The sequence below is a fragment of the Oncorhynchus nerka genome, linkage group LG1 (genome assembly GCF_034236695.1).
Source record: "Oncorhynchus nerka isolate Pitt River linkage group LG1, Oner_Uvic_2.0, whole genome shotgun sequence".
In the NCBI taxonomy this organism is placed as follows: domain Eukaryota; kingdom Metazoa; phylum Chordata; class Actinopteri; order Salmoniformes; family Salmonidae; genus Oncorhynchus; species Oncorhynchus nerka.
This window is the reverse complement of record NC_088396.1, coordinates 18,322,434-18,349,666: the sequence shown is the minus strand read 5'-3', so window position 1 is coordinate 18,349,666 and position 27,233 is coordinate 18,322,434. Positions and strand designations below refer to the sequence as shown.

At 42.6% G+C, this 27,233-nt stretch overlaps 1 protein-coding gene across 7 annotated transcripts in view; it reads right to left on the bottom strand.

Annotated features, from left to right (window-relative positions):
* Positions 1-27,233, bottom strand: part of tns1b (tensin 1b) — a 298,140-nt gene that overhangs the window by 93,534 nt on the left and 177,373 nt on the right. For all 7 annotated transcript variants that reach the window (XM_065011831.1, XM_065011762.1, XM_065011799.1 and 4 more), the window contains one exon: positions 19,652-19,690. In XM_065011831.1, coding sequence (XP_064867903.1) covers positions 19,652-19,690 — 39 coding nt within the window. The remainder of the gene's footprint in view (positions 1-19,651; positions 19,691-27,233) is intronic.

Sequence of the window (27,233 nt, the reverse complement as noted above, 5' to 3'; positions counted from 1 at the left end):
AGACTAAACGTTTATTTGGATCAACGCAGAGTGCAATTACTCATACACAGCTGTGACTGGATCACCGTGTGTTTGAATGTACACTGCATATTGCATTCATTTGTTCAGTTTCTTTGTGTTTATGTGTATTTTGTTATGTTCTTTTATGAATGAACACAATAGATGAATGTGTATGTACAGTACCAGTCAAAAGTTTGGACACACCTCCAGGGTATTTTTTGATTTTGACTATTTCCTACATTGTAGAATAATAGTGAAGACATCAACACCATGAAATAACACATGGAATCATGTAGTAACCAAAAAAGTGTTAAACAAATCAAACTATATTTTATATAGGAGATTCTTCAAAGTCGCCATCCTTTGCCTTGATGACAGCTTTGCACAATCTTGGCATTCTCTCAACCAGCTTCATGAGGTAGTCACCTGGAATGCATTTCATTTAACAGGTGTGCCTTGTGAAAAGTTCATTTGTGGAATTTCTTTCCTTCTTAATGCGTTTTAGTCAATCAGTTGTGTTGTGACAAGGTAGGGGTGGTATATAGAAGATAGCCCTATTTTGTAAAAGACCAAGTCCATATTATGGCAAGAATTATCACGTTTTAGGGAATATCCAGATGCAGACAGTGTCGAAGTAACAAAAGTGTATTAAAAAGTGTATTACTAGAACAGGGGGCAGGCAAAACGACAGGTCGAGGCCAGGCGGAGGTCAGTAAAGTCAAAAGTCCAAAAGGTACAGACCGGCAGGCAGTCTCAGGGTCATGGGCAGGCAGAGGTCAATAAAACAGTGTGGTATGAAAAGGTACAGAATGGCAGGCAGGGTCAGGGCAGGCAGAGTGGTCAAAACTGGGAAAACTAGAAACAGACAGGGGCAAGGGGAAAACCGCTGGTAGGCTTGGCGAACAAAACGAGCTGGCAACAGATAAACAGAGAACACAGGTATAAATACACTGGGGATAATGGGGAAAATGGGTGACACCTGGAGGGGTGGAGACAAGCACAAAGACAGGTGAAACAGATTAGGTTGTGACAAAGAAGAGCTCAAATGAGCAAAGAGAACGACAGTCCATCATTACTTTAACACATGAAGGTCAGTCAATATGGAAAAATATTCAAGAACTTTTAAAGTTTCTTCATGTGCAGTTGCAAAAACCATTAAGAGCTATGATGAAACTGGTTCTCATGAGGACCACCACAGGAAAGAAAGACCCAGAGTTACCTCTACTGCAGAGGATAAGTTCATTAGAGTTACCAGCCTCAGATTGCAGCCCAAATAAAGACACCACTACTTAAGGACACCAATAATAAGAAGAGACTTGCTTGGGCCAAGAAACACGAGCAATGGAAATTCAACCTGTGGAAATCTGTCCTATGGTCTGATGAGTCCAAATGTGCGATTTTTGGTTCCAACCGCAGTGTCTTTGTGAGGTGGTTCCCACCGTGAAGCATGGAGGAGGAGGTGTGATGGTGTGGGGGTACTTTGCTGGTGACACTGTCAGTGATTTATTTAAAATTCAAGGCACACTTAACCAGCATGACTACCACAGCATTCTGAAGTGATATGTCATTCCATCTGGTTTGCACTTAGTGGGACTATCATTTGTTTTTCAACAGGACAATGACCCAAAACACACATTCAGGCTTTGTAAGGGCTATTTGACCAAGGAAGGTGATGGGGTGCTGCATCAGATGACCTGGTGTTACGGATACAGTTATCCTGTGTGTGTGTGTATCCTGTGTGTGTGTTTCTTTTCTCTCCTTCTCCCCTCACAGGTGAAAATCATCACTCCCCAATCAGTCAACAATCAATCATCAATCAGAAGACACACCTCCTCCTATTTCCTACCCTATCACAGTTCCTTCCCATGGTTTAAAAACCCCATCATTTGTTTGCTCTGGAGCTCAATCTCTAGCTCAATCTCTAGCTCAATCTCTAGCAATCTCTAAAGCAATCTCTAGCTCAATCTCTCTGTAAATGCCATGTCTGTAGGTCTCTGTGTTTCACTCTTGCTTTGTGTCGTAACCTCTCTTTTGTTTAAGCACCTCCATAGCACTTTGTCATCACCTGTGAGTATTGTTTTTGGTTATGGTGTTTGTTTGTTGCTGGTGGGAAAAGGGGGAAACCAAGACAAGTCGCCCATGGGCATACACTACCCGTAGGTGAACTTTGTTAAATACACTAGTTAGGACTGGGCGGACCACCCACTGTATTTTTGGTTAGTTAGTTAGCTGTTGTTAAAGTAGGCTAGTCTAGCTTAGGGGTGTTTTTGAATACTTATTGTTTCTTTTCTTGGGTCCAGCTCAGCCCCTTTTCCTGCTTCCCCCATTACCGTGTGTTTATAAATAAACCTAGAGTTTGACGGTAGATTTCTGTTGTCGTGGTTATTTCGTGCACACTTTTACTTTGTCACAATAATAATTTGCATGAGTTATGTTACGGGTCTCATTACCATCCCCCCTAGACTGTCGGGCCAAAAGGGATTCGTAACACCTGGCCTCCAGAATCACCAGACCTCAACCCAATTGAGATGGTTAGGGATGAGTTGGGCCGCAGAGTGAAGGAAAAGTAGCCAACAAGTGCTCAGCATATGTGACTCACCACCTGGATTCGGTCTTATGTAGCAACATTTGATATATATATATTTTTTTTTTAACAATTGTATTCGTATTTACAGATGGCATACAAGTTTGATATTAAGGCACATGAAAAGTCACATATTCGAGAAGTTATTTCTGCCAAAAAACGCATTATGTTAAAAAAATATGTTTACATTCACAGCTCTCCTCTGAAGTTGTGACTTGCGACATACGCCTAGTTTCCTGAATCGGGTCACATATGTGGGAAGTCCTTCAAGACAATCATTCCTCGTGAAGCTGGTTGAGAGAATGCCAAGAGTGTGCAAAGCTGTCATCAAGGCAAAGGGTGGCTACTTTGAAGAATCTCAAATATAAAATATAGTTTGATTTGTTTAACACTTTTTTGATTACTACATGATTCTATATGTGTTATTTGATAGTTCTGATGTCTTCACTATTATTCTACAATGTATAAAATAGAACAAATAAAGAACCCTGGAATGAGTAGGTGTGTCCAAACTTTTGACTGGTAATGTATATTTTGCATATATCTGTTGTTTTTACCTGAGCAACCAAAAGCCAAACGTATTGTGCATGATTATTGGCTTGTATCACAATGATAATAACACAATGGAGCAAACGCATTCCTCATCCTACCTACTACCTGGCATGAGGACTCCTTGCTGTCCCCAGTCCACCTGGCCGTGCTGCTGCTCCAGTTTCAACTGTTCTGCCTGCGGCTATGGAATCCTGACCTGTTCACCGGACGTGCTACCTGTCCCAGACATGCTGTATTCAACTCTCTAGAGACAGCAGGAGTGGTAGAGATACTCTTAATGATCGGCTACGAAAAGCCAACTGACATACTCCTGAGGTGCTGACTTGCTACACCCTCAACAACTACTGTGATTATTATTATTTGACCATGCTGGTCATTTATGAACATTTGAACATCTTTGCCATGTTCTGTTATAATCTCCACCCGGCACAGCCAGAAGAGGACTGGCCACCCCTCATAGCCTGGTTCCTTTCTAGGTTTCTTTCTAGGGAGTTTTTCCTAGCCACCGTGCTTCTACACCTGCATTGCTTGCTGTTTGGGGTTTTAGGCTGTGTTTCTGTACAGCACTTTGAGATATCAGCTGATGTACGAAGGGCTATATAAATAAATTTGATTTGATTTGATTTGATTTGTATACTGTATTTACAGTGGTCTCACCTTCTCTCTCTCTCTTTCTCGCTCTCGCTGTCTCTCCTTCTTTTCTCCCTTTCTCTCTCTCTCTCCCATTACTCTTTTAGGCACCTGGTAACGACATACCCCTGAAGTATGTAGAGACTATGGTGAGTTTGAGCTGCATCTTATATTCTATTTGGTTGGGTGTGTGTTATTTCATTTTTCTAGCTAAAACAACTCAAACCGTTAAGAGAGGGATCAAATTTATCAAATCAAATTTATTTATATAGCCCTTCGTACATCAGCTGATATCTCAAAGTGCTGTACAGAAACCCAGCCTAAAACCCCAAACAGCAAACAATGCAGGTGTAAAAGCACCTGCATTATTTATATACAACCTGCAATGGGGAAGCTTGGTTGTGATAACACCTTTTATAGACTGTTTGCATTAGCACTGTTTTATATACACTACTTCACACTTGAATGGCCAATATCCTTACTATGGGGGGGCAGGCTGTATCACATCCGGCCGTGATTGGGAGTCCAATAGGGCGGCACACAATTGGCCCAGCATCGGATTTGGCCGAGGTAGGCGTCAATGTAAATATCTGACTTGCCTAGTTAAATAAAGGTTACATTTAAAAATAAAAAAAAAGATGAATAAAAAATAATTCTGTGCCAATGTTTATCCCACAGTATGTGTCATAATCCAACCTTGGGCAAACATTTTTCTTTCAATTACTAATATGCAGTTGATTTAGCTCCAGAACCAACAGCGCCAAAAATGCAAACCCCACCCAATGTAATTGAAATAAAAACAAATAGTATTTTGACCCAGGTCAATCTTCTGTCATGTCATATTTCTATAGTGTTTTGTCTGAAAGGGTGCTTTTCGAGGACCTAGAATTCCTTAGTAACCGATCTGGGTAAAAGTGGAGTTGGTATACGCCTTGAGTGCGTAGGAGCATCCATAAAACCTTTGAGGTAAATATTTACACTAGGGCCTCTATTTTCAGCTGGCGTTAAGGCGACACTAGTGTCAAACGCACGCTCTTTGGCAACTTTGACCAGCGCTATGCTATTTTCCACACCCTACTTTCCACTTTCATCTGTTGGACCTAACTGTCAAATCATAGAGATCAGCTTGAAGCCTGGCTATTTGCCTGCCACGTGAAAGATAAACTAACAGGCGATGGTGATGGTAGGCTAATCTTATTATTTGGGCAATGTCCAATAATCGAACATGCAGTGCATTTAAAAAATGTCAATGCAAGGTGTGTCGACAAATATGTCCATGTTGAAGCCAATTAAAAACAAGACTGGCTACATGTTTGTTATAACTAGGCTTATTGTAGGGTTACTGTATTTATTTAATAAACTATCTTCAATGGATGGGACAAACATCCATGCCTCCTGCCAGAGAGCCCTGAGGCCTATGCGTGCACACATGGCCTTATGCTCATGGAATGATAGAGGTGATTTATGATATCATGCTTCTGACCTGATCCAATTTAGAAATATTGTGGCTGTTTTAAAAAAAGACATCGATTGTTTTTCATTTAATTTGATGAAAAACCAATCTCATTAGAAAGATTAACCATCCATGGGTTTATGCTGAGAAAGCAAATGGCTCAATTGCAATGCAATTTTATCTGCTATTTCGGGAGAAGTGCAAAAAGTCTGTAAGATGGTTCAATGATGTATGTATGTTTAAAAAATATTTTGGATAAGTATAAAGGTGAGTGGGTATCCCCCATGTCTCTATATATTGGATATTTGTCAAGCTCCTGTGAAAAGTTTGCATTTGTGTAAAACCCTCCATAGTCTAAGAGGCCTTGTCTGTATTATACGCTCACGGGGAGCAACTACAGTGGCTTGCGAAAGTGCCTCATCCCCTTGGCATTTTTCCTATTTTTTTTTTTACAACTTGGAATTAAAATATACTTTTTGGGGGTTTGTATCATTTGATTTACACAACATGCCTACGTGCATAACTATTCACCCCACAAAAGTCAATACTTTGTAGAGCCACCTTTTGCAGCAATTACAGCTGCAAGTCTCTTGGTGTATGTCTCTATAAGCTTGACACATCTAGTCACTGGGATTTTTGCCCATTCTTCAAAGCAACTGCTACTTCAAGTTGGATGGGTTCAGCTGGTGTACAGCAATCTTTAAGTCATACCACAGATTCTTAATTGAATTGAGGTCTAGGCTTTGGCTAGGCCATTCCAAGACATTTAAATGGTTCCCATTAAACCAGTCGAGTGTTGCTTTAGAAGTATGCTTAGAATCATTGTCCTGCTGGAAGGTGAACCTCCGTCCCAGTCTAAAATCTCTGGAAGACTAAAACAGGTTTCCCTCAAGAATTTCCCTGTATTTAGCGGTGTCCATCATTCCTTCAATTCTGACCAGTTTCCCAGTCCCTGCCGATGAAAAATATCCCCACAGCATGATGCTGCCACCACCATGCTTCACTGTGGGGGTGGTGTTCTCAGTCAGGGTGAGGAGAGGTGTTGTGTTTGCCCCAGACATAGTGCTTTCACTGATGGCCAAAAAGATACATTTTAGTCTCATCTGACCAGAGTACCTTCTTCCATATGTTTGGGGAGTCTCCCACATGCCTTTTGGCGAACACCAAACGTGTTTGCTTATTTTTTCTTTAAGCAATGTCTTTTTTCTGGCCACTCTTCCGTAAAGCCCAGCTCTGTGGAGTGTATGGCTTAAAGTGGTCCTATAGACAGATACTCCAATCTTCGCTGTGGAGCTTTGCAGCTCCTTCAAGGTTATCTTTGGTCTCTATATTAACTCTCTGATTAATGCCCTCCTTGCCTGGTCCATGAATTTTGGTGGGCGGCCCTCTCTTGGCAGGTTTTGATATTTTTATTTGTTTAACACTTTTTTGGTAACTACATCATTCCATATGTGTCATTTAATAGTTTTGATGTCTTCACTATTATTCTACAATGTAGAAAATAATAAATTAAAAGAACCCTGGAATGAGTAGGTGTGTCCAAACTTTAGGCTGGTAATGTATATTATGCATATATCTGTTGTTTTTACCTGAGCAACAGAAAGCCAAAAGTATTGTGCATTGTTAAGAGCTTAAAGTCTTGGTCAAGATTCTTAGAGGCAATTTTGAAGAACCTCAAATATAAAAAAACATACAATTTTGTTAAGGGTGTGTACTGGAAGGGGAAGTCAGGTGCAGGAGAGCAGAGTGTAGTGAACAGGCACACTTTTTATTCCGGTCCAACGAAAGCATAAAAGTACATAAAGTAAAGTACATGTGCTTAAACATGGAACATAGACAAAAAGTATGGCACGTAACAATATGAACGTAACATAAATACAATTTCACACAAAGACATGGAGGGGAACAGAGGACTAAATACATGCAGTGTGATTTGGGAATGAAAACCAGATGTGTATGGAACAAGACAAAACAAATGGAAATATGAAAAATGGAGTGGCGATGGCTAGAAAGCCGGTGACGTCGATCGCCGAACGCCGCCCGAACAAAGAAAGGAGCCGACTTCGGCGGAAGTCGTGACACTTTTTTGGTTACTACATTATTCCATATGTGTTATTTCATAGATTTGATGTCTTCACTATTATTGTACAATGTAGAAAATAGTAAAAAAGAAATAAAAAATGTGGAATGAGTGTCCAAACTCTTGACTGATACTGTATTTGTTTTAATAGAATATTTTATACATTTAAAAAATATATATATATATTTTATATATAATTTTATTTAAAAGATGTAACCCATTTTTCTACCCAATTAGTAAATACAGTCTTGTCCCATCGCTGCAACTCCCGTACGGACTCGGGAGACGAAAAGGTTGAGAGCCATGTGTCTTCCGAAAACACAACCCTGCCAAGCTGCACTGCTTCTTGACACACTGCTCGCTTAACCCAGAAGCCAGCCGCACCAATGTGTCGGAGGAAACACCATACAACTGGCGACCCGGTCAGTGTGCATGCGCCCAGCCTGCCACAGGAGTCGCTAGATCGCGATGGGACGAGGACATCCCGGCCCGGCCAAAACCTCCCCTAACCCGGACGACGCTGGGCCAATTGTGCCCCGAGTCTGGGTCTCTCTGACATGGCTGGCTGTGACACAGCCCGGGATCAAACCCGGGTCCCTAGTGATGCCTTAAGCACTGTGGTGCAGTGCTTTAGACCTCCGTTTCACTCGGGAGACTCTGTAAATACACAACTTGAAGCAACCACATATTTAGCCATGGAGCAAGTTCTGATTGGCCAGTGAGGTATAAAGCCTTGACACAATTTGTTCATTTATCAAAACCCAGTCGTTTTGCATCACCACCAGCTACTGCGCACATCATTTCAGTTGCGAAAATACAGATACGCACCCTCAAATCTGTAGCGGCACCGCCAGCACCAAGTCTTTTTAAATAGCGCCCTAAGAGACACATCTCTTCTGTTAGCCCAGCCCAGAGACCATCTCCATCCCCACTGCTGCAGCACACCCATCACAACCATTTACAGCCATGGAGAGAGTGAGAGAGAGAGAATGAGAGAATGAGAGAGTGAGAGAGAGAGATATGTCCAAAAACATTGTTTATTTATAATGACCCAGGCCTCAAGGAATCCATGATGTCATTGGTCAGGGTGGCTCTGGCTAGCTTCAAATAGTTAGAGTGATATGAGGAGCCAAGGAGAGGGACGATAGCCTATATACACACAAACTAAGTAAGAAGACCGGAATTCAATAGTAAAGCAGTGCGTATCAAATCCTTCTGCGCTGGGTTAAAAAAACTAGGACTTGGAACGATATGGGATGTATGATTCAAATGTTTAATACAGCTACAGACACCACCACGAAGGATATGTGTGCAAATTATCCGTCTCATTGACTCAAAGGGTTACAGTTAGGGGTTCATAGTTCACAGAACAGAACAGTTCTAACACTAAGGGGAACAGTCCAACACATCATTTGGGGAGTATAGCCTACAAATCCCGCCAAGTTCAGACAGAGCCTGAAAGAGACAATACTTGGTCCTGTGTGGATTATTTGGCAAGACTGTGGGGCTAGCAATACCATGGATGACGGTTCATTTGCCACAAGGATCACATACACATACAAAAAATGTATGCACTGTACTGTAAGTTATTTTGGAGAAAAGTATCTGCTAAGTTTAGTTTAGTTTATTAGTATCCCCATTAGCTATTGCGCGTACAGCAGCTACTACAACAAAAATACTATTTACACAGTATTCATATATACATATTCATATTATTATATACAGTACAGTTGAATTAGATATTTAGAAAGAGGAGAGGCACTGGGGATACACTACACTACATGACCAAAAGTATGTGGACACCTGGTCGGTCGAACATCTCATTCCAAAATCATGGGCATTAATATGGAACAATTTGACGAACTGACTTGTTGGAAAGGTGGCATCCTATGACGTTGCCATTTGAATGTCACTGAGCTCTTCAGTAAAGACATTGTACTGTCAATGTTTGTCTATGGAGATTGAATGGCTGTGTGCTCAATTTTATACACCTGTCAGCAACGGGTGTGGCTGAAATAGCTAAATCAACTAATTTGAAGGGGTGTCCACATACTTTTGTATATATAGTGTATGTTAAACTTGCTTCTGCCTGAGTAACCTCTGGTGGCAGAGAGTTCCACGATGACACGCCTCTACACATAACTGGGCAACGCATTAAATCTGTTTTTGGTTTGGGTACCGTGAAGAAACTGGTATGTCTGGTGGGCTATGTATGTCTGTTTAAAGTGCATGCAATGCCATGAGGGATACCACACTGTACACGCTTCCATTGAATAATACTCTGTAGTTCTATTGGATAAGTAACTCTCCAACCATGTGATACAAGTGGTTAGGCATTTTCAACTCACAAATATTTATTAAAAAGACCAGAAGAGAAGTAGTCAATTTCTCCACAACCCTCAACCATGCAAGACTATCATGCATGTTGTAGATGTTAGTTCTGTGTGTGGAGATAAGGGGAAGGCGTGCTGCTTTGTTTTAAGCCAGCTGCAGCTTTGCTAGGTCTTTCTATGCTGCACACGACAATATTACCGGACAGTAATCAAGATGGGACAAGATCAAAGCCTGAACAATTAGTACAGTTGAACTTTGTGTCAAATATGCAGAATAATATTTTTATAACAGACAAATCTCTCCCCATCTTCACAACAACTTTGTCAATATGACTTGTCCATGATAACTGACCATCTTGTTCAATGGTTACACTCTTTCTCCGGTTGAGGTTTAGGTCCAAGAGAATGCTTTGAATCAAAACAATGCTTTTGGTTTTAGATGTATTTAAGACCAGTTTATTGTTAATTACACATTCTAACACTGACTGTAACTCCTTGCTAAGATTCTCAGTGAGATCATTGGCTGAAGGTGCTGATGTGTAGAGTGTGCAAACGTGTAAGACAAGTGGCAAATAATTTGTAAAAATAGAGAAGAGTAACAGCCCAAGGCAAGTGCCATGAGGGATACCACACTGTAAAGCGTCCATTGAAGAATACTCTCTAGTTCTTTTGGATAAATAACTCTCCAACCATGTGATGGCAGGTGATGTAAAGCCTTAAATAAGTGAGATTTTCTTCAATAAGAAATTATGATCAATAACATCAAAGGCCGCACTGAAATCTAACGATACAGAATATAACACCATAACCCAAATATGAGGAAAAAGCCAAAAGATCAAAACAACAAACGACAAATAATAAAATACACTACTGATCCAAATGTAGGAGTGTCACGCTATCTCTGGTTGGCCAAGTTGGCTAAATTGTCTCCTCTAGTGAGAAGGCGTGTCAGCTAGGGGAAATTTCTTGGTAATGGACAAGAAAACACGTAGTGATCCTCGCAACAGTACAACTGGTCTGTGAATTTGTATCCAGGCCAAATTCCATGGCCAGACATTTTCTTCCCAAAACAACGTTTGGCCACACCGCCCTATTGTAATAGAGAGCCTGGAGTCTAGTTACCGAACAAAGGCCTGTGTGAGATCATACTGTACACACACATACTGTAAACATCTGTGTGTGTACAGTACGCATGCTTTTACATGGTTTTCATTGTGTAGTGTCACAGTATGTAGAGGTCCAACTCACAAAACACAGCTGGTTAGTAGAAAGACAGATGTGGAAAGGCATTGAAATGGTATTCTAGCCATAATGTTACACCGTGAAAACTATGACAAAACAGACAGAGGCTCGGTATGAAGTTGAAAGTTAGATCGAAAGGTGTGATGTCATAGACTGGGTTTATTGTGTCTTACAGAGGAGTTGGGACAACATAGACTGGGGGTATGAGGTCATAGACACTGAGCTGGAAGGTTAGAGGCAGAATATGTGATGTCAGAGAGACTGTTGGTATGATATCATAGAGACTGTGTGCATATGAGACTGACTGTGTGTGTGGTCTCATAAACTGAGAGTGCAAAAGGTCATAGAGACATGTGGGTATGAGATCATGGAGACTGATAGGGTATGAGGTCATAGCGACTGAGTGAATATGAGGTCATAGAGACTGAGTGGGTATAAGGTCATCATAAACTAGATTCAGCCGCGGGCCGATTTGTTATTTCGCGGATGGTCATAATGACAAATAATTTGGAGACAGCAAATTGACTGCAGAAGTCCAAACAGATATAATATTTGAGTAAAACATAATAATTTCAAACCTTGCTTACATTTGTAAACGATCACATAGATTATGTGTGGGAATACTTTGGAACAGATTTCCTAAATTAAAATAACTTAGAGCTGATTTGCTGGTGTTCTTACAGTTTTTTATGTCCAACAATAAATAACTAAAATATACAGTATACATACATTTTTTTGCTCAGAAAACTTTGGGGGCCAAATAAAATCACACGTGGGCCAAATTCAGCCCTCGGGCCACCAGTTGAGGAACCCTGTCATAGAGACTGAGGGGGTATGAGGTCATAGAGACTGAGTGGGTATACTCCAAGTCGATATTAATGTAATAATAATAAATTCCCCTCAACCATGCCCACAAATTGAGGAAAACAAATATTTTTTCCCATTCATCCCCACTGTAAAAGAGCCAACTTCGTCGTCAATTTATTTTATTCTGCAGAAATAATAAAACATGCCAAAAAAGCTGCTGTGTTGTTCAATGTACGTACCCAGCTATGTGTGAAAACATTTCATCACAGGTAAGACATTTAACTATTTTTAGCTGTATCATCCATTTGTTTGTGCTATTGGTCTTGGCTAGCTTAATGTTCTGGTAGGTAGCTAGCTAGCACTCACTCATGTGGCTGCCAGCACCATCATGAAAAGGGGAATGAGGGATACCGGTACAACATTACGTTTTTCAAAATAGTGAGAAAAGTCAGGAGCAGGCAGTGTTAATAAGTAACCTTTAGACATGTTGTACGTTTCATAAATGTAGTTTTGTAATTTACTAAAACAAGCAGACAAGAAAAGTTTGGAAAAGGTCAAGTTTTTGCTGTGAGCCAATGGGGCGACCTAGGTAACCACATATTGTTTTCTCCACAGGCGGGCATGGCTGCGACGTTCTGTCTAATACCGACTGGGACTATGAGGTCATATAGACTGAGTGGGTATTAGGCCAGAGAGACTGTGGGTATGACGTCATAGACTGAGAGGGTATGAGGTCAGAGAGACTGGGTGGGTATGATGTCAGAGAGTCTAGAGACTGAGTGGGTAATAGGGTGTCATAGAGACTGGAGAGTGGAAGGTCATAATGACAGAGTGGGTATGAGGTCAGAGACTGATGGGATTTGATGTCATAAAGACTGAGCGGGTATGAGGTCAGAGAAAGGCCTGGACACCTGACTTAATCACATGCAATTGCAGTGTGTCTGTGATAAGTGTGTCTGTGACATACGGCCAGTATTCAGTCCATGTGCAACTCACATGGACTGTACATAGAGCCTCCTTTGATAGATTCACATAACTCAAATAATTATAAGTCTTGGAAGCGCCCAAGAAGAAAGGTACAGTGTAGGGAGTTTCCCAGTGTGAGGACACAAATATACCCAAACAGAGTCTCCTTGGAAATTACACACAGCTAAATATAATCACCAGGCCAGCTCATTTAGATGCCACATCTCTAGCGAATTCAGCTAGAGATGGCCAGACTAGGAGCTAAACTTTGTGTGTGTGTGTGTGTGTTGTGGGCAGACTCATGGCCCAGGGTATGTACTACATCTCTCATCTCTTTCTCCCTGCTCTCCTTCCTCCCTCCTTCCTCCTCTCCTTTCTTCCTCCTTCCTACTCTCCCTTCCTCCTTCCTACTCTCCTTCCTCCCTCCTTCCTACTCTCCTCCCTCCCTCCTTCCTACTCTCCTCCCTCCCTCCTTCCTTCCTTCCTACTCTCCTTCCTTCCTTCCTACTCTCCTTCCTCCCTCCCTCCTTCCTCTCTCCTTCCTTCCTACTCTCCTTCCTCCCTCCCTCCTTCCTACTCTCCTTCCTCCCTCCTTCCTTCCTATTCTCCTTACTCCCTCCCTCCTTCCTACTCTCCTTACTCCCTCCCTCCTTCCTACTCTCCTTCCTCTCTCCTTCCTTCCTACTCTCCTTCCTCCTTCCTTCCTACTCTCCTTCCTCCCTCCCTCCTGCCTACTCTCCTTCCTCTCTCCTTCCTTCCTACTCTCCTTCCTCCCTCCCTCCTTCCTACTCTCCTTCCTCCCTCCTTCCTACTCTCCTCCCTCCCTCCTTCCTACTCTCCTTTCTTCCTCCTTCCTTCCTTCCTACTCTCCTTCCTCCCTCCCTCCCTCCTACTCTCCTTCCTTCCTACTCTCCTTCCTCCCTCCCTCCTTCCAACTCTCCTACCTCCCTCCCTCCTTCCTACTCTCCTTCCTCTCTCCTTCCTACTCTCCTTCCTTCCTACTCTCCTTCTATCTTTATTATATCCCTATATGGTCACCTCAATGTTTTTGCTAGACCATAGTGCTCTTTTAAGATTTCAAAATACATACTGTACCATCTGCGTTGGTCTACGTTTTATGAATACATCCTGTACAGTCACAATATATAAAAACTCCTCATGATGCTGTGTGTATATGTGTCAATTGAACTGTTGATACTAAAACCTTGATTGCCAATTCATTTTGTTTTTGGTCTGAGCAATGTCGTTCCCAGTTTTATTTAATGAAAAGGAGAGATGAAAAGCATGGGTGAATGCAGAATCACCCCTAAATCATTTTGGAAAGCCTAATTTGCGAAGTTATGAAACACGTCAAAAGGTATACGTTTTTTAAGGGTTTTCACATTCTTTGCATGACATTCTACAGATTTATGCCCCAATGAAAATTCCTCAATCCATGCAGGTTCAAAAATGTATCCCATCAAGGGAGCATGTGCTTTCCTTTACATTTATTACTTGGGATTGGAAAAAATGGCCTGTTTCATTCTCACGTGTTCTCCCATAATCATTTGTTTCTAGACAGAAAGCAGTATAGTTATGGTAGAGGGAAAATGTAATCGACGAGTTGAGTAAAATGATCTAACGCTACACTGCCTCCTGCTGGTGAGGATAGGAACTGCAGCCTAAATACAAAGCAAGGCTACTGGAATTCAGGCCTAACCAATCTCTAGTGTCAAACTCATTCCATGGAGGGCTGAAAGTCTGCTGGTTTTGGTTATTTCCTTTTAATTTGTGTTCAAAGAAGACTCAGACAAGCAGGTGAGTGGAATTCCTAACTAATCATGACCTTAATTGACCAATCAAGTGCAAGAGAGGAGTGAAAATCTGTGGACAATCGGCCCTCTATAGAATGATTTTGACACGTGCTCTAGACCCTACCCTCTTGACAGTTGTGTAGATCTGAAAGGATTGGATGGGTGTATTTTATGGCAGAAATGTCACCTTTCAGAACTACATGAAGTGTGTACTGGGGTTTACCGTCTAGGGGCTGTCTGGACAGCCTTCAATGTTTTAAAAATGGAACTTTAACCCCCCTGCCAAGCATGCTTTCTTAAACCACGGAGCTCAAGACATCTTTCAACTTCTCACACATGAATACACTTTTATTTATGCTTCTGTCAACAACATTGAACATTTACCTTAGTTTTGGCACAATCATGAGGGAGGCAACAGAAAGAAACTGTTTGTTTACTAAAATAAGGACAGGATGGCTGTTTGGCAGGAGACAAAGTAGACGTGAGTTTCCTGTCAAAGCCCTCTTATGTCTGACACCTAAAAAGGCAATGCTGTTTCGCCTGTCTCAAAGCTGCATCCAAGCCAATTACAGGTTGATTTAAAACCCTAGGTTGACGTCCAGACAATGCTGAATATGTGATGATTAATAAATAAACAGCCCTTCAAATTCCTCATGGACTGTTAAGGGAGCTACCTGGCACTGTCCCCAGTATTAATAATATAATAGTTGGTGGGCGAATATCACCAACATACTGCACACACGTACACATGCTCAATTCCATTTCCACAAACAACCACATACAGAAAATTAAAGAAAACGTTTATTTCAAGCAAGTGACTGGAGACAGAGACAAACACGCACGCTTGTAAAAAGTAACACACAGGCACAAGCACAGACCTATAGGTACAGTCGCTCTGACAGACACAAATTTAAACATGCAAACATACATTTTAAATACACACACACATTCCCCCCTAACACACAAACTGTATCAACCCCAACACACACAGGCACAATTTACCCACACACGCTAGTCTCCCATGCTTAGCAGCCCCATCTGCAGCATTTCACAGAACATGGTTTAGAAATGTAAACATAAACGATGATGGAGAGAGGAGGGGGAGGTGGGCTCCCTGGTCTTTAGCTCCCACTCATACACAATTCTGGGCCTACGATCTCATGGTGGGTTTCTATGGAAACAATCCAATGCTGGAATTCAAAACTGAGCCACGCAGAGCTGTGGGAACCTCCTGAGCCAGCAGTGTCCATAAACGACCTCTGACCTCTCTCAAAGTTTGCACTAGGACCCGGACGGACGGAGGTCACACGCAGGCCAGCCAGACCGACCTATCCCAAATGGACTCTTCAGCTCTCTCTGTTACATAACCCAATGACATTCTGGTATGCACGAGAGACTAGGGTTCTGTGATTATAAACAACTGTGGGGGACGACCAAGACACACCCGTGGGGACGGAGTGATGCTAGTCTGCTCATTCTCACTCAGTTTGGAATGTGTTCTCTCTTTCCTCTCTCACCCTTTCTTTCCCTTCTCATGTCCTATTATGGCTAACAGGGTTCGGTCACTGATACAACCACAGCGTACACAGATGATGACGTAACCCAATGGCCGATGAGGACTTCCATGACTTCCAATCTGAGCCAAAACTATGAGGGCTCTGTGTTTTCCCCCATTGTTTGTTTTCCTGTGTACAAATATGCCTAGCTGTCTCTCGCCTTGTATATTTGGACGGGTCAAAGAGAGAGTGAATCAAAACGTTCCTGAAGAGAACAGTTCTACACGCAACTCAGTGGAGTCCAGCTGTATCCATATACTACACAAAGCACACCATTGGCTGTTGTACCTAAACTCTTGTCCTACAGGGACTTTCATTTTTGAAGTCAAGGCACTTATTGTGAAGAAAAAAAAGAATGCTAACCAGAAAAATCTTTCATATGGCCTAGCTTCAGCTGACACATGCACATTAACACACAATCAATACTTGTCATCAATACTAGTCGACATCTTTCAGTTCATTATATAATGTGTATGTACAGCTGGTAAAAAGAAACATCCATCTTTCACTTGGCATATACAACATGGATGGCCAACCTTACGTGGTTCCCATGTATATGCACATGCCTACGAGATAGGAATCACATAATATTATGGGATACTTGGTCCTGTCCTGTATACAGAACGTAATATGGCATATCAGCCAAGTATGTGCAGCTGTAAACACAGGGATAATTGAAAAGATCTTGCCCATCTCTGCGCCACAGTTAGAGTCATTACACAGCAATGCACTGGCACGATTCCCCAGCCGTGGTTTGTGTTGGTTTTGTGTGTGTGTGTCTGGATGACGTAGGTGTCGGAGGCATTGACTGAGAAAAAGCTTTGAGTGGATGCAGGTAAACACAAGCCTGAGGGAATTGTATAAAGGTGTATGTGAATCATTACGTGTGTTATTGCTGCATGTGTATGTATTTCAAACCTAAAACCAGTTTACTATGTTCTGCTCTCTCTCTCTCTCTCCATACTCTCTCTCTCTCTCCACACTCTCTCTCTGGGAAATGAAATCGCAGGCCCAGCGTTAGTTAACATGAGGGCACGTCTCAGGAATGTAATACCCAGCATGCCCCACTCTACGCCACGCACCTCCAAGCATGGGAGTATGGGAGTCCCGCTGGGGGAGCTATCGCCTCATCACTCACTCTGAGGACATCCTTATCGCACCGTGATCAAACCAGAGCTTCCACAAGACAGCTCACATTGGACACCCCACTCTCCAACACACTGGAGTCCACATAAATGTATTGATGCTATTGATCTCTGTGCTGTAGTGTCGGCTCTATAGGCTACATCCCTTTGCTGGTTACGTCCTAACTATGCATTTCTCCCTCACATAGGGTACTGTACTTTCAACTCATGACTTCACTATATGGACCTCACTCTCACACACTCTTCCTAACATGACAGTCACAGCATCTGCATAGTGTCTTCATGTACATCAAGTTAAAGACTCATATTCTCTGGTGTATGTCTCCCAACACATCAAATCACTAGAATCACAATAAGTGACTTTATATGTAAAATACTATGTTAATTGAACCCCTCCTCATTTTAGACATGAAGCGATTTATGGTGATCTTCCCTCTGTTCTGCACCTAGACAACACAACTGCCGAAATCAGATCTCTCTCTCTCTCTCGCCCTCTCTCTTTCTTCTAGAGGTGAGGAATTCACCAAACATGGAGCTGCCTGGGATGGGAGGAGAGAAGCATCCTTCAGCCAGAGAGCAGCCAGTGGCTGAAAACACACACAGAAGCACACACACACACACACACACACACACACACACACAATTTATCCTATATACAATACACTTTGCACTTCACAACAGCTTTGCTACTATTTTACTTACCTATGGCTCATACAGTACCACTGTGTATAACAATCAAACAGCACATTTTAGTTCTTCCCAACCTAATAACAAATAATTACGTTTTGAGAACGCTAATAAACTGCCATGACATGGAGTGGAATGCAGTGTTGTTTCTGCAGGGTTCTGTTAAATGTATGATCCAGAATGGAAAAGAGGGGTGAGTATAAGAGGTACAGGAGTGGTGTTTTATCAAGAAAAGTGGTGTGGGGGGTGGGAGGTGGGAAGTACAGCCCTAAGAGGGTAATCCCTCAGCAGCTATCCAAAATACTGCAGAGGTCCACTTCCTCCACACACACAGACGCACACACACACATCAAACATAAAAGAAGTAGCCAATCATGAGTCATGTAGCAATCACTCTAAAATCCATCACTCTGCCTAGTTAGAGACTGCATAGCCTACTTACTCATGCAATGAAGCAAGTTCAGAGGGAGAAAATAATGTATGCAAACCAAACATCTGTACAAGCAAATGGTACGAGTGTGAAGTTGTGGTATTTTCTCCTGTTTCCTGCTCTCTGTAAGGCCCTTTCGTCCAGCTGGACTCAGTTTCCTCTGGTAAATACTGCCACTGTTGTCCTTGAGAACCATATTTTGTTTTCACAACACAGCTGCTGTAGGCCTCCTGAGTAGCTTGCCGCTGTGTGTGTGTGTGTGTGTGTGTGTGTGTGTGTGTGTGTGTGTGTGTGTGTGTGTGTGTGTGTGTGTGTGTGTGTGCGTGCGTGTGTGTGTGTGTGTGTGTGTGTGCGTGTGTGTGTGTGTGTGTTTTCATGCATGTATGTGTGTGTGTGCACTTTTTCTCTTCTCGGTCGTAAAAAGACCATATGTCAGTGAATGTTTTACATCTTAGCTAATTAACGTTTAAGTGGGCAATCAGCAAGATGTTGGGTGTGATGTATACCTCTGGGGTGAGTTGTCTTGGCATAGGGAGAGAGAGAAAATGACATGGAGGGCCATTTCACAAAGTGAAACTCCTCTGTAGATGACATACTGGGGAAGGAAAATCGATGAACCCCCTACTTTTGCCCTCAGAACAGCCTCAATTCGTTGGGGCATGGAGTCTACAAGAAGTCGAAAGCGTTCCACAGGGATGCTGGCCCATGTTGACTCCAAAGCTTCCCACAGTTGTGTCAAGTTGGCTGGATGCCCCTTGGGTGGTGGACCATTCCTGATACACACGGGAAACTATTGAGCGTGAACAACCCAGCAGCGGTGCAGTTCTCGACACAAACCGGTGCGCCTGGCACCTACTACCATACCCTGTTCTTGCCCATTCACCCTCTGAAAGGCACACGTACACAATCCATGTCTCAATTGTCTCAAGGCTTAAAAATCCTTCTTTGACCTGTCTCTCCTTCATCTACACTGATTGAAGCGGATTTAACAAGTAACATCAATAAGGGATCATTGCTTTCACCTGGATTCACTTGGTCAGTCTTTGGCATGGAAAGAGCAGGTGTCCTTAATGTTTTGTATACTCAGTGTACATTGCAGGCCACTCTGTCTTTCCAAGGATTAGAGTAAATGTATACACAGAACGTGCAGAGGGCAAATAATTCCACATCCAACAGAGAATCTCAAACCCAGACCAAAAAAGGTAATGCAGCAACATGATGTTGTTTTTATTGCCCTTGCTCATTCGCTGGATTCCCAGAACCCATTCCCTGGATGTTTGAATGGCATTCGGAAGAAGAGATTACTCCACAATACATACATGGACACACTATTACTGACAGATTTACATTGAGCAATATATATATATATATATATATATATATAAAAACTTACCAGCTCATAGTTAGTGGCAGGAACACAGGACGAAGACACCTGGAAAAGAAAATGAAGAAAACGTTGTATGTTGCAGATTATGCATAAGCGCATACAGTATACAGACAGTTGATACCTGATTTAAACTCTCAAAATTTGATCCTGAGCATTAGTCCTTTGTTTTTACTGTATGCTTCAATATAGTATATAGTACATTTCCCAAAACTAGTACATCTTATGAATGTGTATCATTGTGTATGTGTCTATAGGTATATCACAGGAAGAATATGACAATACCCTAGTGATCAAAATGTCTTAACAGAGATACAGACAACAGACCTAAGAGATGCTGTACAGTTCATTTTAGAATAGAATGATTGGCCCAGGCTGAGAGGCTGGGAAAAGAGGACAATACGTTAGCATTGAGCTCTGAGCCAACCTCAATGGACAATATAATAACCATTTCCAACTGTGTAACAGTATGCAACAAGTGAAAGGTAGCCTAACTGCTAACTCCTAGCAGCAGTTAACTAGCTTATCTTAGCACCAGAAAGTCAATGATGTTTAAAGGCGATTGTGAAGCCTACTGGAACCCATGATCTGCCAAGGTTGGCGCTAACCTCTAATCCGATTAGCGCTCTAATGGCTGCGACAATCAATCCCAGAGATCCCGAGCAGAAGCACGAGGACTGCGAGGGGGTAAACAGGAAGAGGATAATAACGAGGGACTCAAATAGAACACTGAGGTGAACCGTTTCCACATGAGGACCATCAGCCAAACAGTAAGTTGTCAGTGATGTTCCCTTCCTAAAAAAAGTCTATCTTCCACTTAATTTTCAAACAAAAGACTATTGTTAGGAAAGGCTAAATTAGAAGCAGGAGACAGTAACTCCGATTCAATCAGCTGTTGACCTTTTTCACTTACTCATCTCTCTATCTCTCTTTGCCTTACACCCCCCCCCCCCCACCACCACACACACACACACACACACACACACCCCCACGTTCTCTCTCTTGCTCTCGTAACAGGGCCGTCTGTCAATGCTGGATCACTATCTCTGTTTTAGTGCTAAAAGGTCAGCTGTAGGCTATCGGGGCTGTTAGCCTTTAAAAGCCCTGTCATACACAGAGGCAAATCCTTGACTAATCGTCCCTTGCGGTGTGAACAGAAGACTTATGGGTTCTTGGGGTCTGCTTTATGTTTACGCTAAAGCTAGCGCATTCCTTTCTGTCCACATAAAAAGCCTGAACAGTCTCTAACAGTCCACACCAAAACTCCCCAAATGTTGCTTCAGGCAATGTAAAGCACCGCAAATAAATACAATGGGACAAATCTGTCACGGCAGAGAGTAAATCAAGGATTATCCATCGCTAAGCCCATACAGTGGTTGATCTGCAATTCTAATACCGAGCGTGCTACTTCTTTGTACTGTAAGCAAAAGCCTCATTCCATAGCGCAGTTGTTTTCACAATGCATGGCAGCAACGACTCAATGCTTAACTCTCTCTATTGTGTCTGTTTCTGATTTCTTTGTTCATAAATCAATGGAGTTTTATTCGTGAAGCTATAAATGGAATGTGCAGATTTTCTAAGCTGACTAAGGCATTACCTTAAAACGTTGGGACAGTGAAGGTATAACTGCGACAGTGGTCACTCATTTGCAGTGAAGTTTCACAAACGCACAAGAGGTCTACACAAATTCACCTGAGTTTCCATTGGTCCTTACAACAAAGCAATCTCAAGATCTTCAGGGAGCTCAAAGTCAACTGGATGTTTTCAAGCTAGAAATTCACACTGGACATTGCTAGTGTGACTATACAGCCAATACACATGTTGATTGGATCAAGCTAAAAGCATCACTGGACGGTAAACATTGGGGTGTGAGTCGGCTTAGTGGATTCACAAGGTTGTATCGGATGCGTGGGTCACGTTGGGTCATCAAAGTCCTTGTCGTTTTGGAGGCCGTTACTCAAAACCCTGATGGAATAGAGGAATGCGGACTGTAAACAGGAAAGCATCGCTATCTGATACCAGCAAAAAGAGGTGCATAGTAGTTAGTTGAGCATGTATAGAATGTAGCATTTGTCGGGAACTATTTAAATACAGTGTAAACCAAAATAAATGCTGTATCTCTGACTAATGACTGACTGTAACCAGATAAATCAAGTAGCATGAGGACAGCTCCATGGAATGCCACTTGTCTCTTGGGAAAGGCTGCAGTTATTATTTAGAGGTGCTGTGAGTTGACAAAGTACAGTATCTCAGCCTGGTTCAAGTCTCCGCACTGTTACCCTCCTCAAATCACCTCAACCATGCCTGGCCATGTCTGCACCTCACCCCCGAACCCTCCCGTTCACTCCACACACTGACAGCTGCCCCCTCCATGCCTCTTAGCTCATCCAAGGACTCCAAGGGGCCTGGGGAATGTCTGAGCCCCACTGAGGTGCCTCCTCCCTGGGCCTGGCCCATCTCATCACATGGCCCCCACTTCACACCCAGGCTCCTGCTGCTAATAGTTAAGTCCACCTGCAATCAATAACCACTCCGACACCTTGTGGGTTTCACCCGAAATTCCCGCCCATTTCCACTTGCCCTGCAATCCTCCATGACCCTCCCTTGAGTGAGGAATTTTCAGGGTCGGATTGGTATCGAGGATGTGCTTATCGAGGTTGCCGTGAATGGCATATGCTGGTGGGGGAATGGAAAGTGGTCTTTGGGATTGGTTCACAAATCAGCAACACTTGACAAGTGTGTTAAAGCAAGTGCTCTATACTGAGGATTAACAAGGCTAAGGGCTAAGGATAATCTCAGTCAAATATCCTAATAGGCAGCAGTGGCATGTATTCATTGACACCAAGGGAAGACCCCCCCCCAAAAAAAATGACATTGTTGCCGCCCATAGCATTGAATACAAGGGAAGCCAGCAAGCATTTGGCTTCCCTTGACAAAAAAAGTTTAACAAATTTGCCAATCATTGTTGAGCTAGGAAACTGTGAATGGTCCTGCGGGAAGAAAAAAAACATGTCAAGGGAAGTCAACTTGGATTTGGCATCTCCTATCAAATTGCTTTAAGAGTCTAGGTCATTAACAGAAACAACTTGAATTGTTGCATCTCGTTGTGTTGTTGTCCTCCGGTGGCTAGCTAGCTAAATTATCCATGGATGGAGATAGGGATTTGGACTTTTGGTTTTACTTAATTCCCCGTACTGGCCAATTATTATAACGGCGATTCTGATCCAACCATTAGTTCAATATGTAGCTAGCTGTAGAAGGCTAATGATAACTAACAAACATTGCTTATGAATGGAAGTTAGGCTAGCGACCAAGCATTTTAGCCATGTAGCCTAGGACAACAAAAAATAAAAGTGTGTACTGTATGACAGTGATAGACCGTTTTGTCAACATGAAAGAGAGGAGGATGGCTTTGACGTTTCTCTACAAGTAGGGTGAGTCAACTTGTTTTTCTACACACACATATGCAAGCAAACATAAATCAGAAGCAAGGACATCCACATCACATTTAGGTTATGTTGATTAGACTAAATTGAAGTGGTTTGATGATGTTGAATTGTTGAAGTTGAAATGGTGCTGGAATAGTGGAGGCAGCTCCATTTTTCTTTGCAACTTGCAGTAACTCTCTGTGGTTCTAAATCAATAGTTGTTAGGCAGATGAACTAACAGGTTATAGAGCAAACAACACAATTATCACAACACATTCAGTGTAAGTTGTATTATGGCTTTTTTTCAGGGGGGCTTGGCTTCCCCAGTGATTTTAACCACGCACCGCTACTGACAGGCTGACCAATGCACTATGAATCACAATGAATTCCTGTGTGTCAAAGTTCAATGTTGGCCCTCAGCAAAACATTTATTAAACATAAATGCAATTTAATGGATTTTAACACAGCTGGAGGTGGAGGGACATAGACTTACTTAGTGAGTAAGTTCGACAAAAGACCAGAAGAAAAGGTAGAACAATTGACACAAAGCCAAAAGGGCATGTGGGTCTATTCAAACTCTCCCTACAGCCAAGTGATGGCATTTCAGATGTGAGACAGTGTGTATGAATTCCAATGGGATGACGACATTTGGACTAATAGTCTTGTACATGCGTAATCCTTGACCCCTTCAGGCTCCTTACTTGGCCACAATAATGAGAACCCACAATAGGCTAGATTGAGACAGAACGGAAGAGGTCTACCCATAAAATAACTCAGATTCTACTCTAGGTAGCCATTTCCATTCAGTTGTACTCTTGGCTTTAGAGGCCAACTGTAGCACATAGTTTAGCATGCATCCTGTAGCCTGGCAGGTGGTCAAAGAATAGACACAGAGACTGTTAAGAGAAGGACCAGGTGAACACTTAGCATTGGGCCCACCGCAGGTCAAACCGTGGGTAACCGCACTGAGAAAATTTTAAACTGACACTCTGAAAACTAGAAGTAAGTAAGTGCAGAAGAGAGGGAGAAATGAGTAAAAAAGAGTTGGAAATGTGAACAGATTGATGGAGGTGGAGAATGGTAAGGTGTGGCATAAAGAATGGAAGGAGAGCCTCAGTGAGCCTCCAGGTGACATTGTGAATACAGGTGAATAAATATAGTTGCATTCATAATGATTTATTCAACAATATGTCATACTGTAGAGCAGGGGTATTCAAAGTCGGGGTCGCGACCCCATAAGTGTCAAGGCTGTGGGTAAGTGGTGAAAGTAGTCAGGCTCAGGAGAGCGGAGATGCGTGGACAAGGTATGTAATACAAGATAACACCAGTATAAACACAATACAGATGTGCAGGAAAAATAACGGTACCACGAAATAAACGGGCGTAATTACAAAACCCGGCAACAAAATACCAGCCATCAGTAACAGCCTGACCAATAGAACAAATACGCACACAAACATGGGGGAAACCAGAAGGTTAAATAATGAACATGCCATGGGGGAATTGAAACCAGGTGTGTAGAAAACAAAGACAAAACAAATCGAAAATGAAAAGTGGATCGGCGATGGCTAGAAGGCCGGTGACGTCGACCGCCGAACGCCGCTCGAACAAGGAGAGGGACCGACTCCGGCGGAAGTCGTAACAATAAGGGGGAAACGAGGTGGGGTCGCCCCAAAAAACAAATAACTACATTTTATTAAGAGTTCAGACTATTGTATGGGACAATATACAATGTTTTTGAGAAACGCAATTCAACAATTATTTTGAGTAAATGTATTTATTGGTTGCTTTTCATTTTGACAAGAGATTATTTGCTGATGTAAAAATCTAAATTTACAAATGTTAAAGTTGTATCATTAAATTTGGGGTGGGGTCGCAAAGAAATGATTTGGTGGAAAAAATGGGATCCCCCGCCGAAAAAGTTACCTTCTTTTCTCTTTCTCTGGTTACTTTCTATCAGGACATTGTCATGCCTTTAAGGACCTGGGTAACAGTTTCAAGTGGAGTATACAAGTACTACATTTACAGTGGTGGAAGGAGAGGAGGGACAAAACGTTTCCAGTCCACTTTAGTTAGCATGGGGGAAAAACATAAAGACTTTGTCAGTGTATGGGTGCAGGGACAGCCATGACCGTGTGTTGATGCCATCGAAGTGTACGAACAAGTGCAATATAATAAAGGGTAATTGTGTTGTTGCATTATGTACATGCTTGTGTTAACAACATTAAATCACGGTCAATTTCCCGCAGGCAAAAGTCCATGGCAAATGGCTCTGTCAGTACTGGATATACAGTCGTTCCTTGCTTACAGGGGAGGATGTACAAACATTGTATTGTGTTGAGCTACAGATAAACTACACTAGATAGATTTGAAAAGTGTTTAGGATTGCTCAGTTTGGGTTGATGGCTCGGGATCATGGCTTAGCTTGCGTTGATAGTCCCGCAGCCACAAGTCAGAGAAAATAAAAAGTAATCAAACCTTCTCTTCACAAATTGTTTGATTGTAGCAGTGTGACAGGTGAGCTGCTTGTGCACTCCAGGCTACCATTACAATGTAATGAATCAATTGTGGTGGGTCAGGTGTATTTCCACAGCGACAAAAATGGGGCATATCACCACTCAAACCTTCAATCCTCTGGCACTGGCATAAACACAAGGCCGCTCCTGAGTGCTTTAATGTTTACCCAGACCCAATACATCCATGCATCTGGCAATTCCTCATAGAAATATTCAGTGTGCAAATTCAATTTACTTGGCGTAACCAATAACAGAGGGCTTTCTATAGCAGGGGTATCTTAGTTTGCAAGATTCTGTGTTAGTTTGGACTTATTGGGTATAAACAATAGAGAAAGGAATGAAGTGGAATCGCTGGCCCATATGCCAGTGCCCATTCCCCCTTCAGAACATTCCGTCTGAGCAACAGCTATGCGTTCCTTTCTCTTTTTTCTTTCAGTGTGAAATGTAGAACATCTTTAACTGACTGCCAAGCTCTGATCCATCCCACACTGACTACATAACATTGTTTCCCTTCTCAAAATGTAAATAGCTAGTATTTTTCATATTTATCTTATTCTCACTTTCTATCTACGAACGAACTAAATATACTTTCCTGCAACCGGCCTCACCCAATGCGGTACGGATCTGCAATTTTTATTCCTTATTACTGGAACTTCCATCAGAAGAAAGCCAGCTAACTAGCTTCTAGTCTTTGTTAGCCAACGGCTAGCGGTCTTCACCTTTTTCTCGGTCACCAGCCAGCCAGCTTTAGCTCAGCCAGCCTTAGCTCAGACAACACCTGCCAGTCTGCACAGTGCGATATCAACCCAGAGCATATTGGACTGATTCTCTCAACCATGTCACCGGATTCCTGCCACTCTGGATCAATACAGCTAGCTAGCTGCAAATGAGTGGCAACTGTTAGCTAACGCCTCTGTCCCGAAACAACCCCAGCTAGCCCTGAGCTAGCCTCGATCTAGGCCCATATACCAGCTAAATCTAGGGCTAAAATACCTCCTTTGCCAATAGGCCTAGACCATTTATTGTCGACGCGGAGCCCTGCCGATCCATCACGACTGGACTGCCGACGTGATAACCCGATGTGGTCTCAACAGGCTATTCTATTACGATGTCGCCGAAGAACCATCTCCTAGCCCCTGAACGCTGTGTCCTCTGCTTGCCTAGCGTAGTAGTGACTAGCGAATGGCACTCTGACTCACCTATTGACCTTATGATCACTCGGCTACACAGCTAAAGCCCCCTGGACTGTTTCAATAACATGGGACCTCATTTTGTTTACCTGTCGGCCCCAGGCTCAAACTCAGGTCCTGTATGTACCTAACTGACCCGCTCTGCCCATTCATTGCCATTTACCCGTTGTTGTCTTAGCTTTCCTGATCAACACCTGTGATTGCTTTACGCCTCTTTCTAATGTCAATATGCCTTGTCTACTGCGGTCTTGGCTAGTACTTATTGTTTATTTCACTGTAGAGCCCTCAGTCCTGCTCAAAATGCATTACATAGCTCTGTTGTCCCACCCCACACACATGCGGAGACCTCACCTAGCTTAACTGGTGCCTCCAAAGACAAAACCTCTCTCATCGTCACTCAAAGCCTAGGTTTACCTCCACTGTACTCATATCCTACCATACCATTGTCAGTACATTA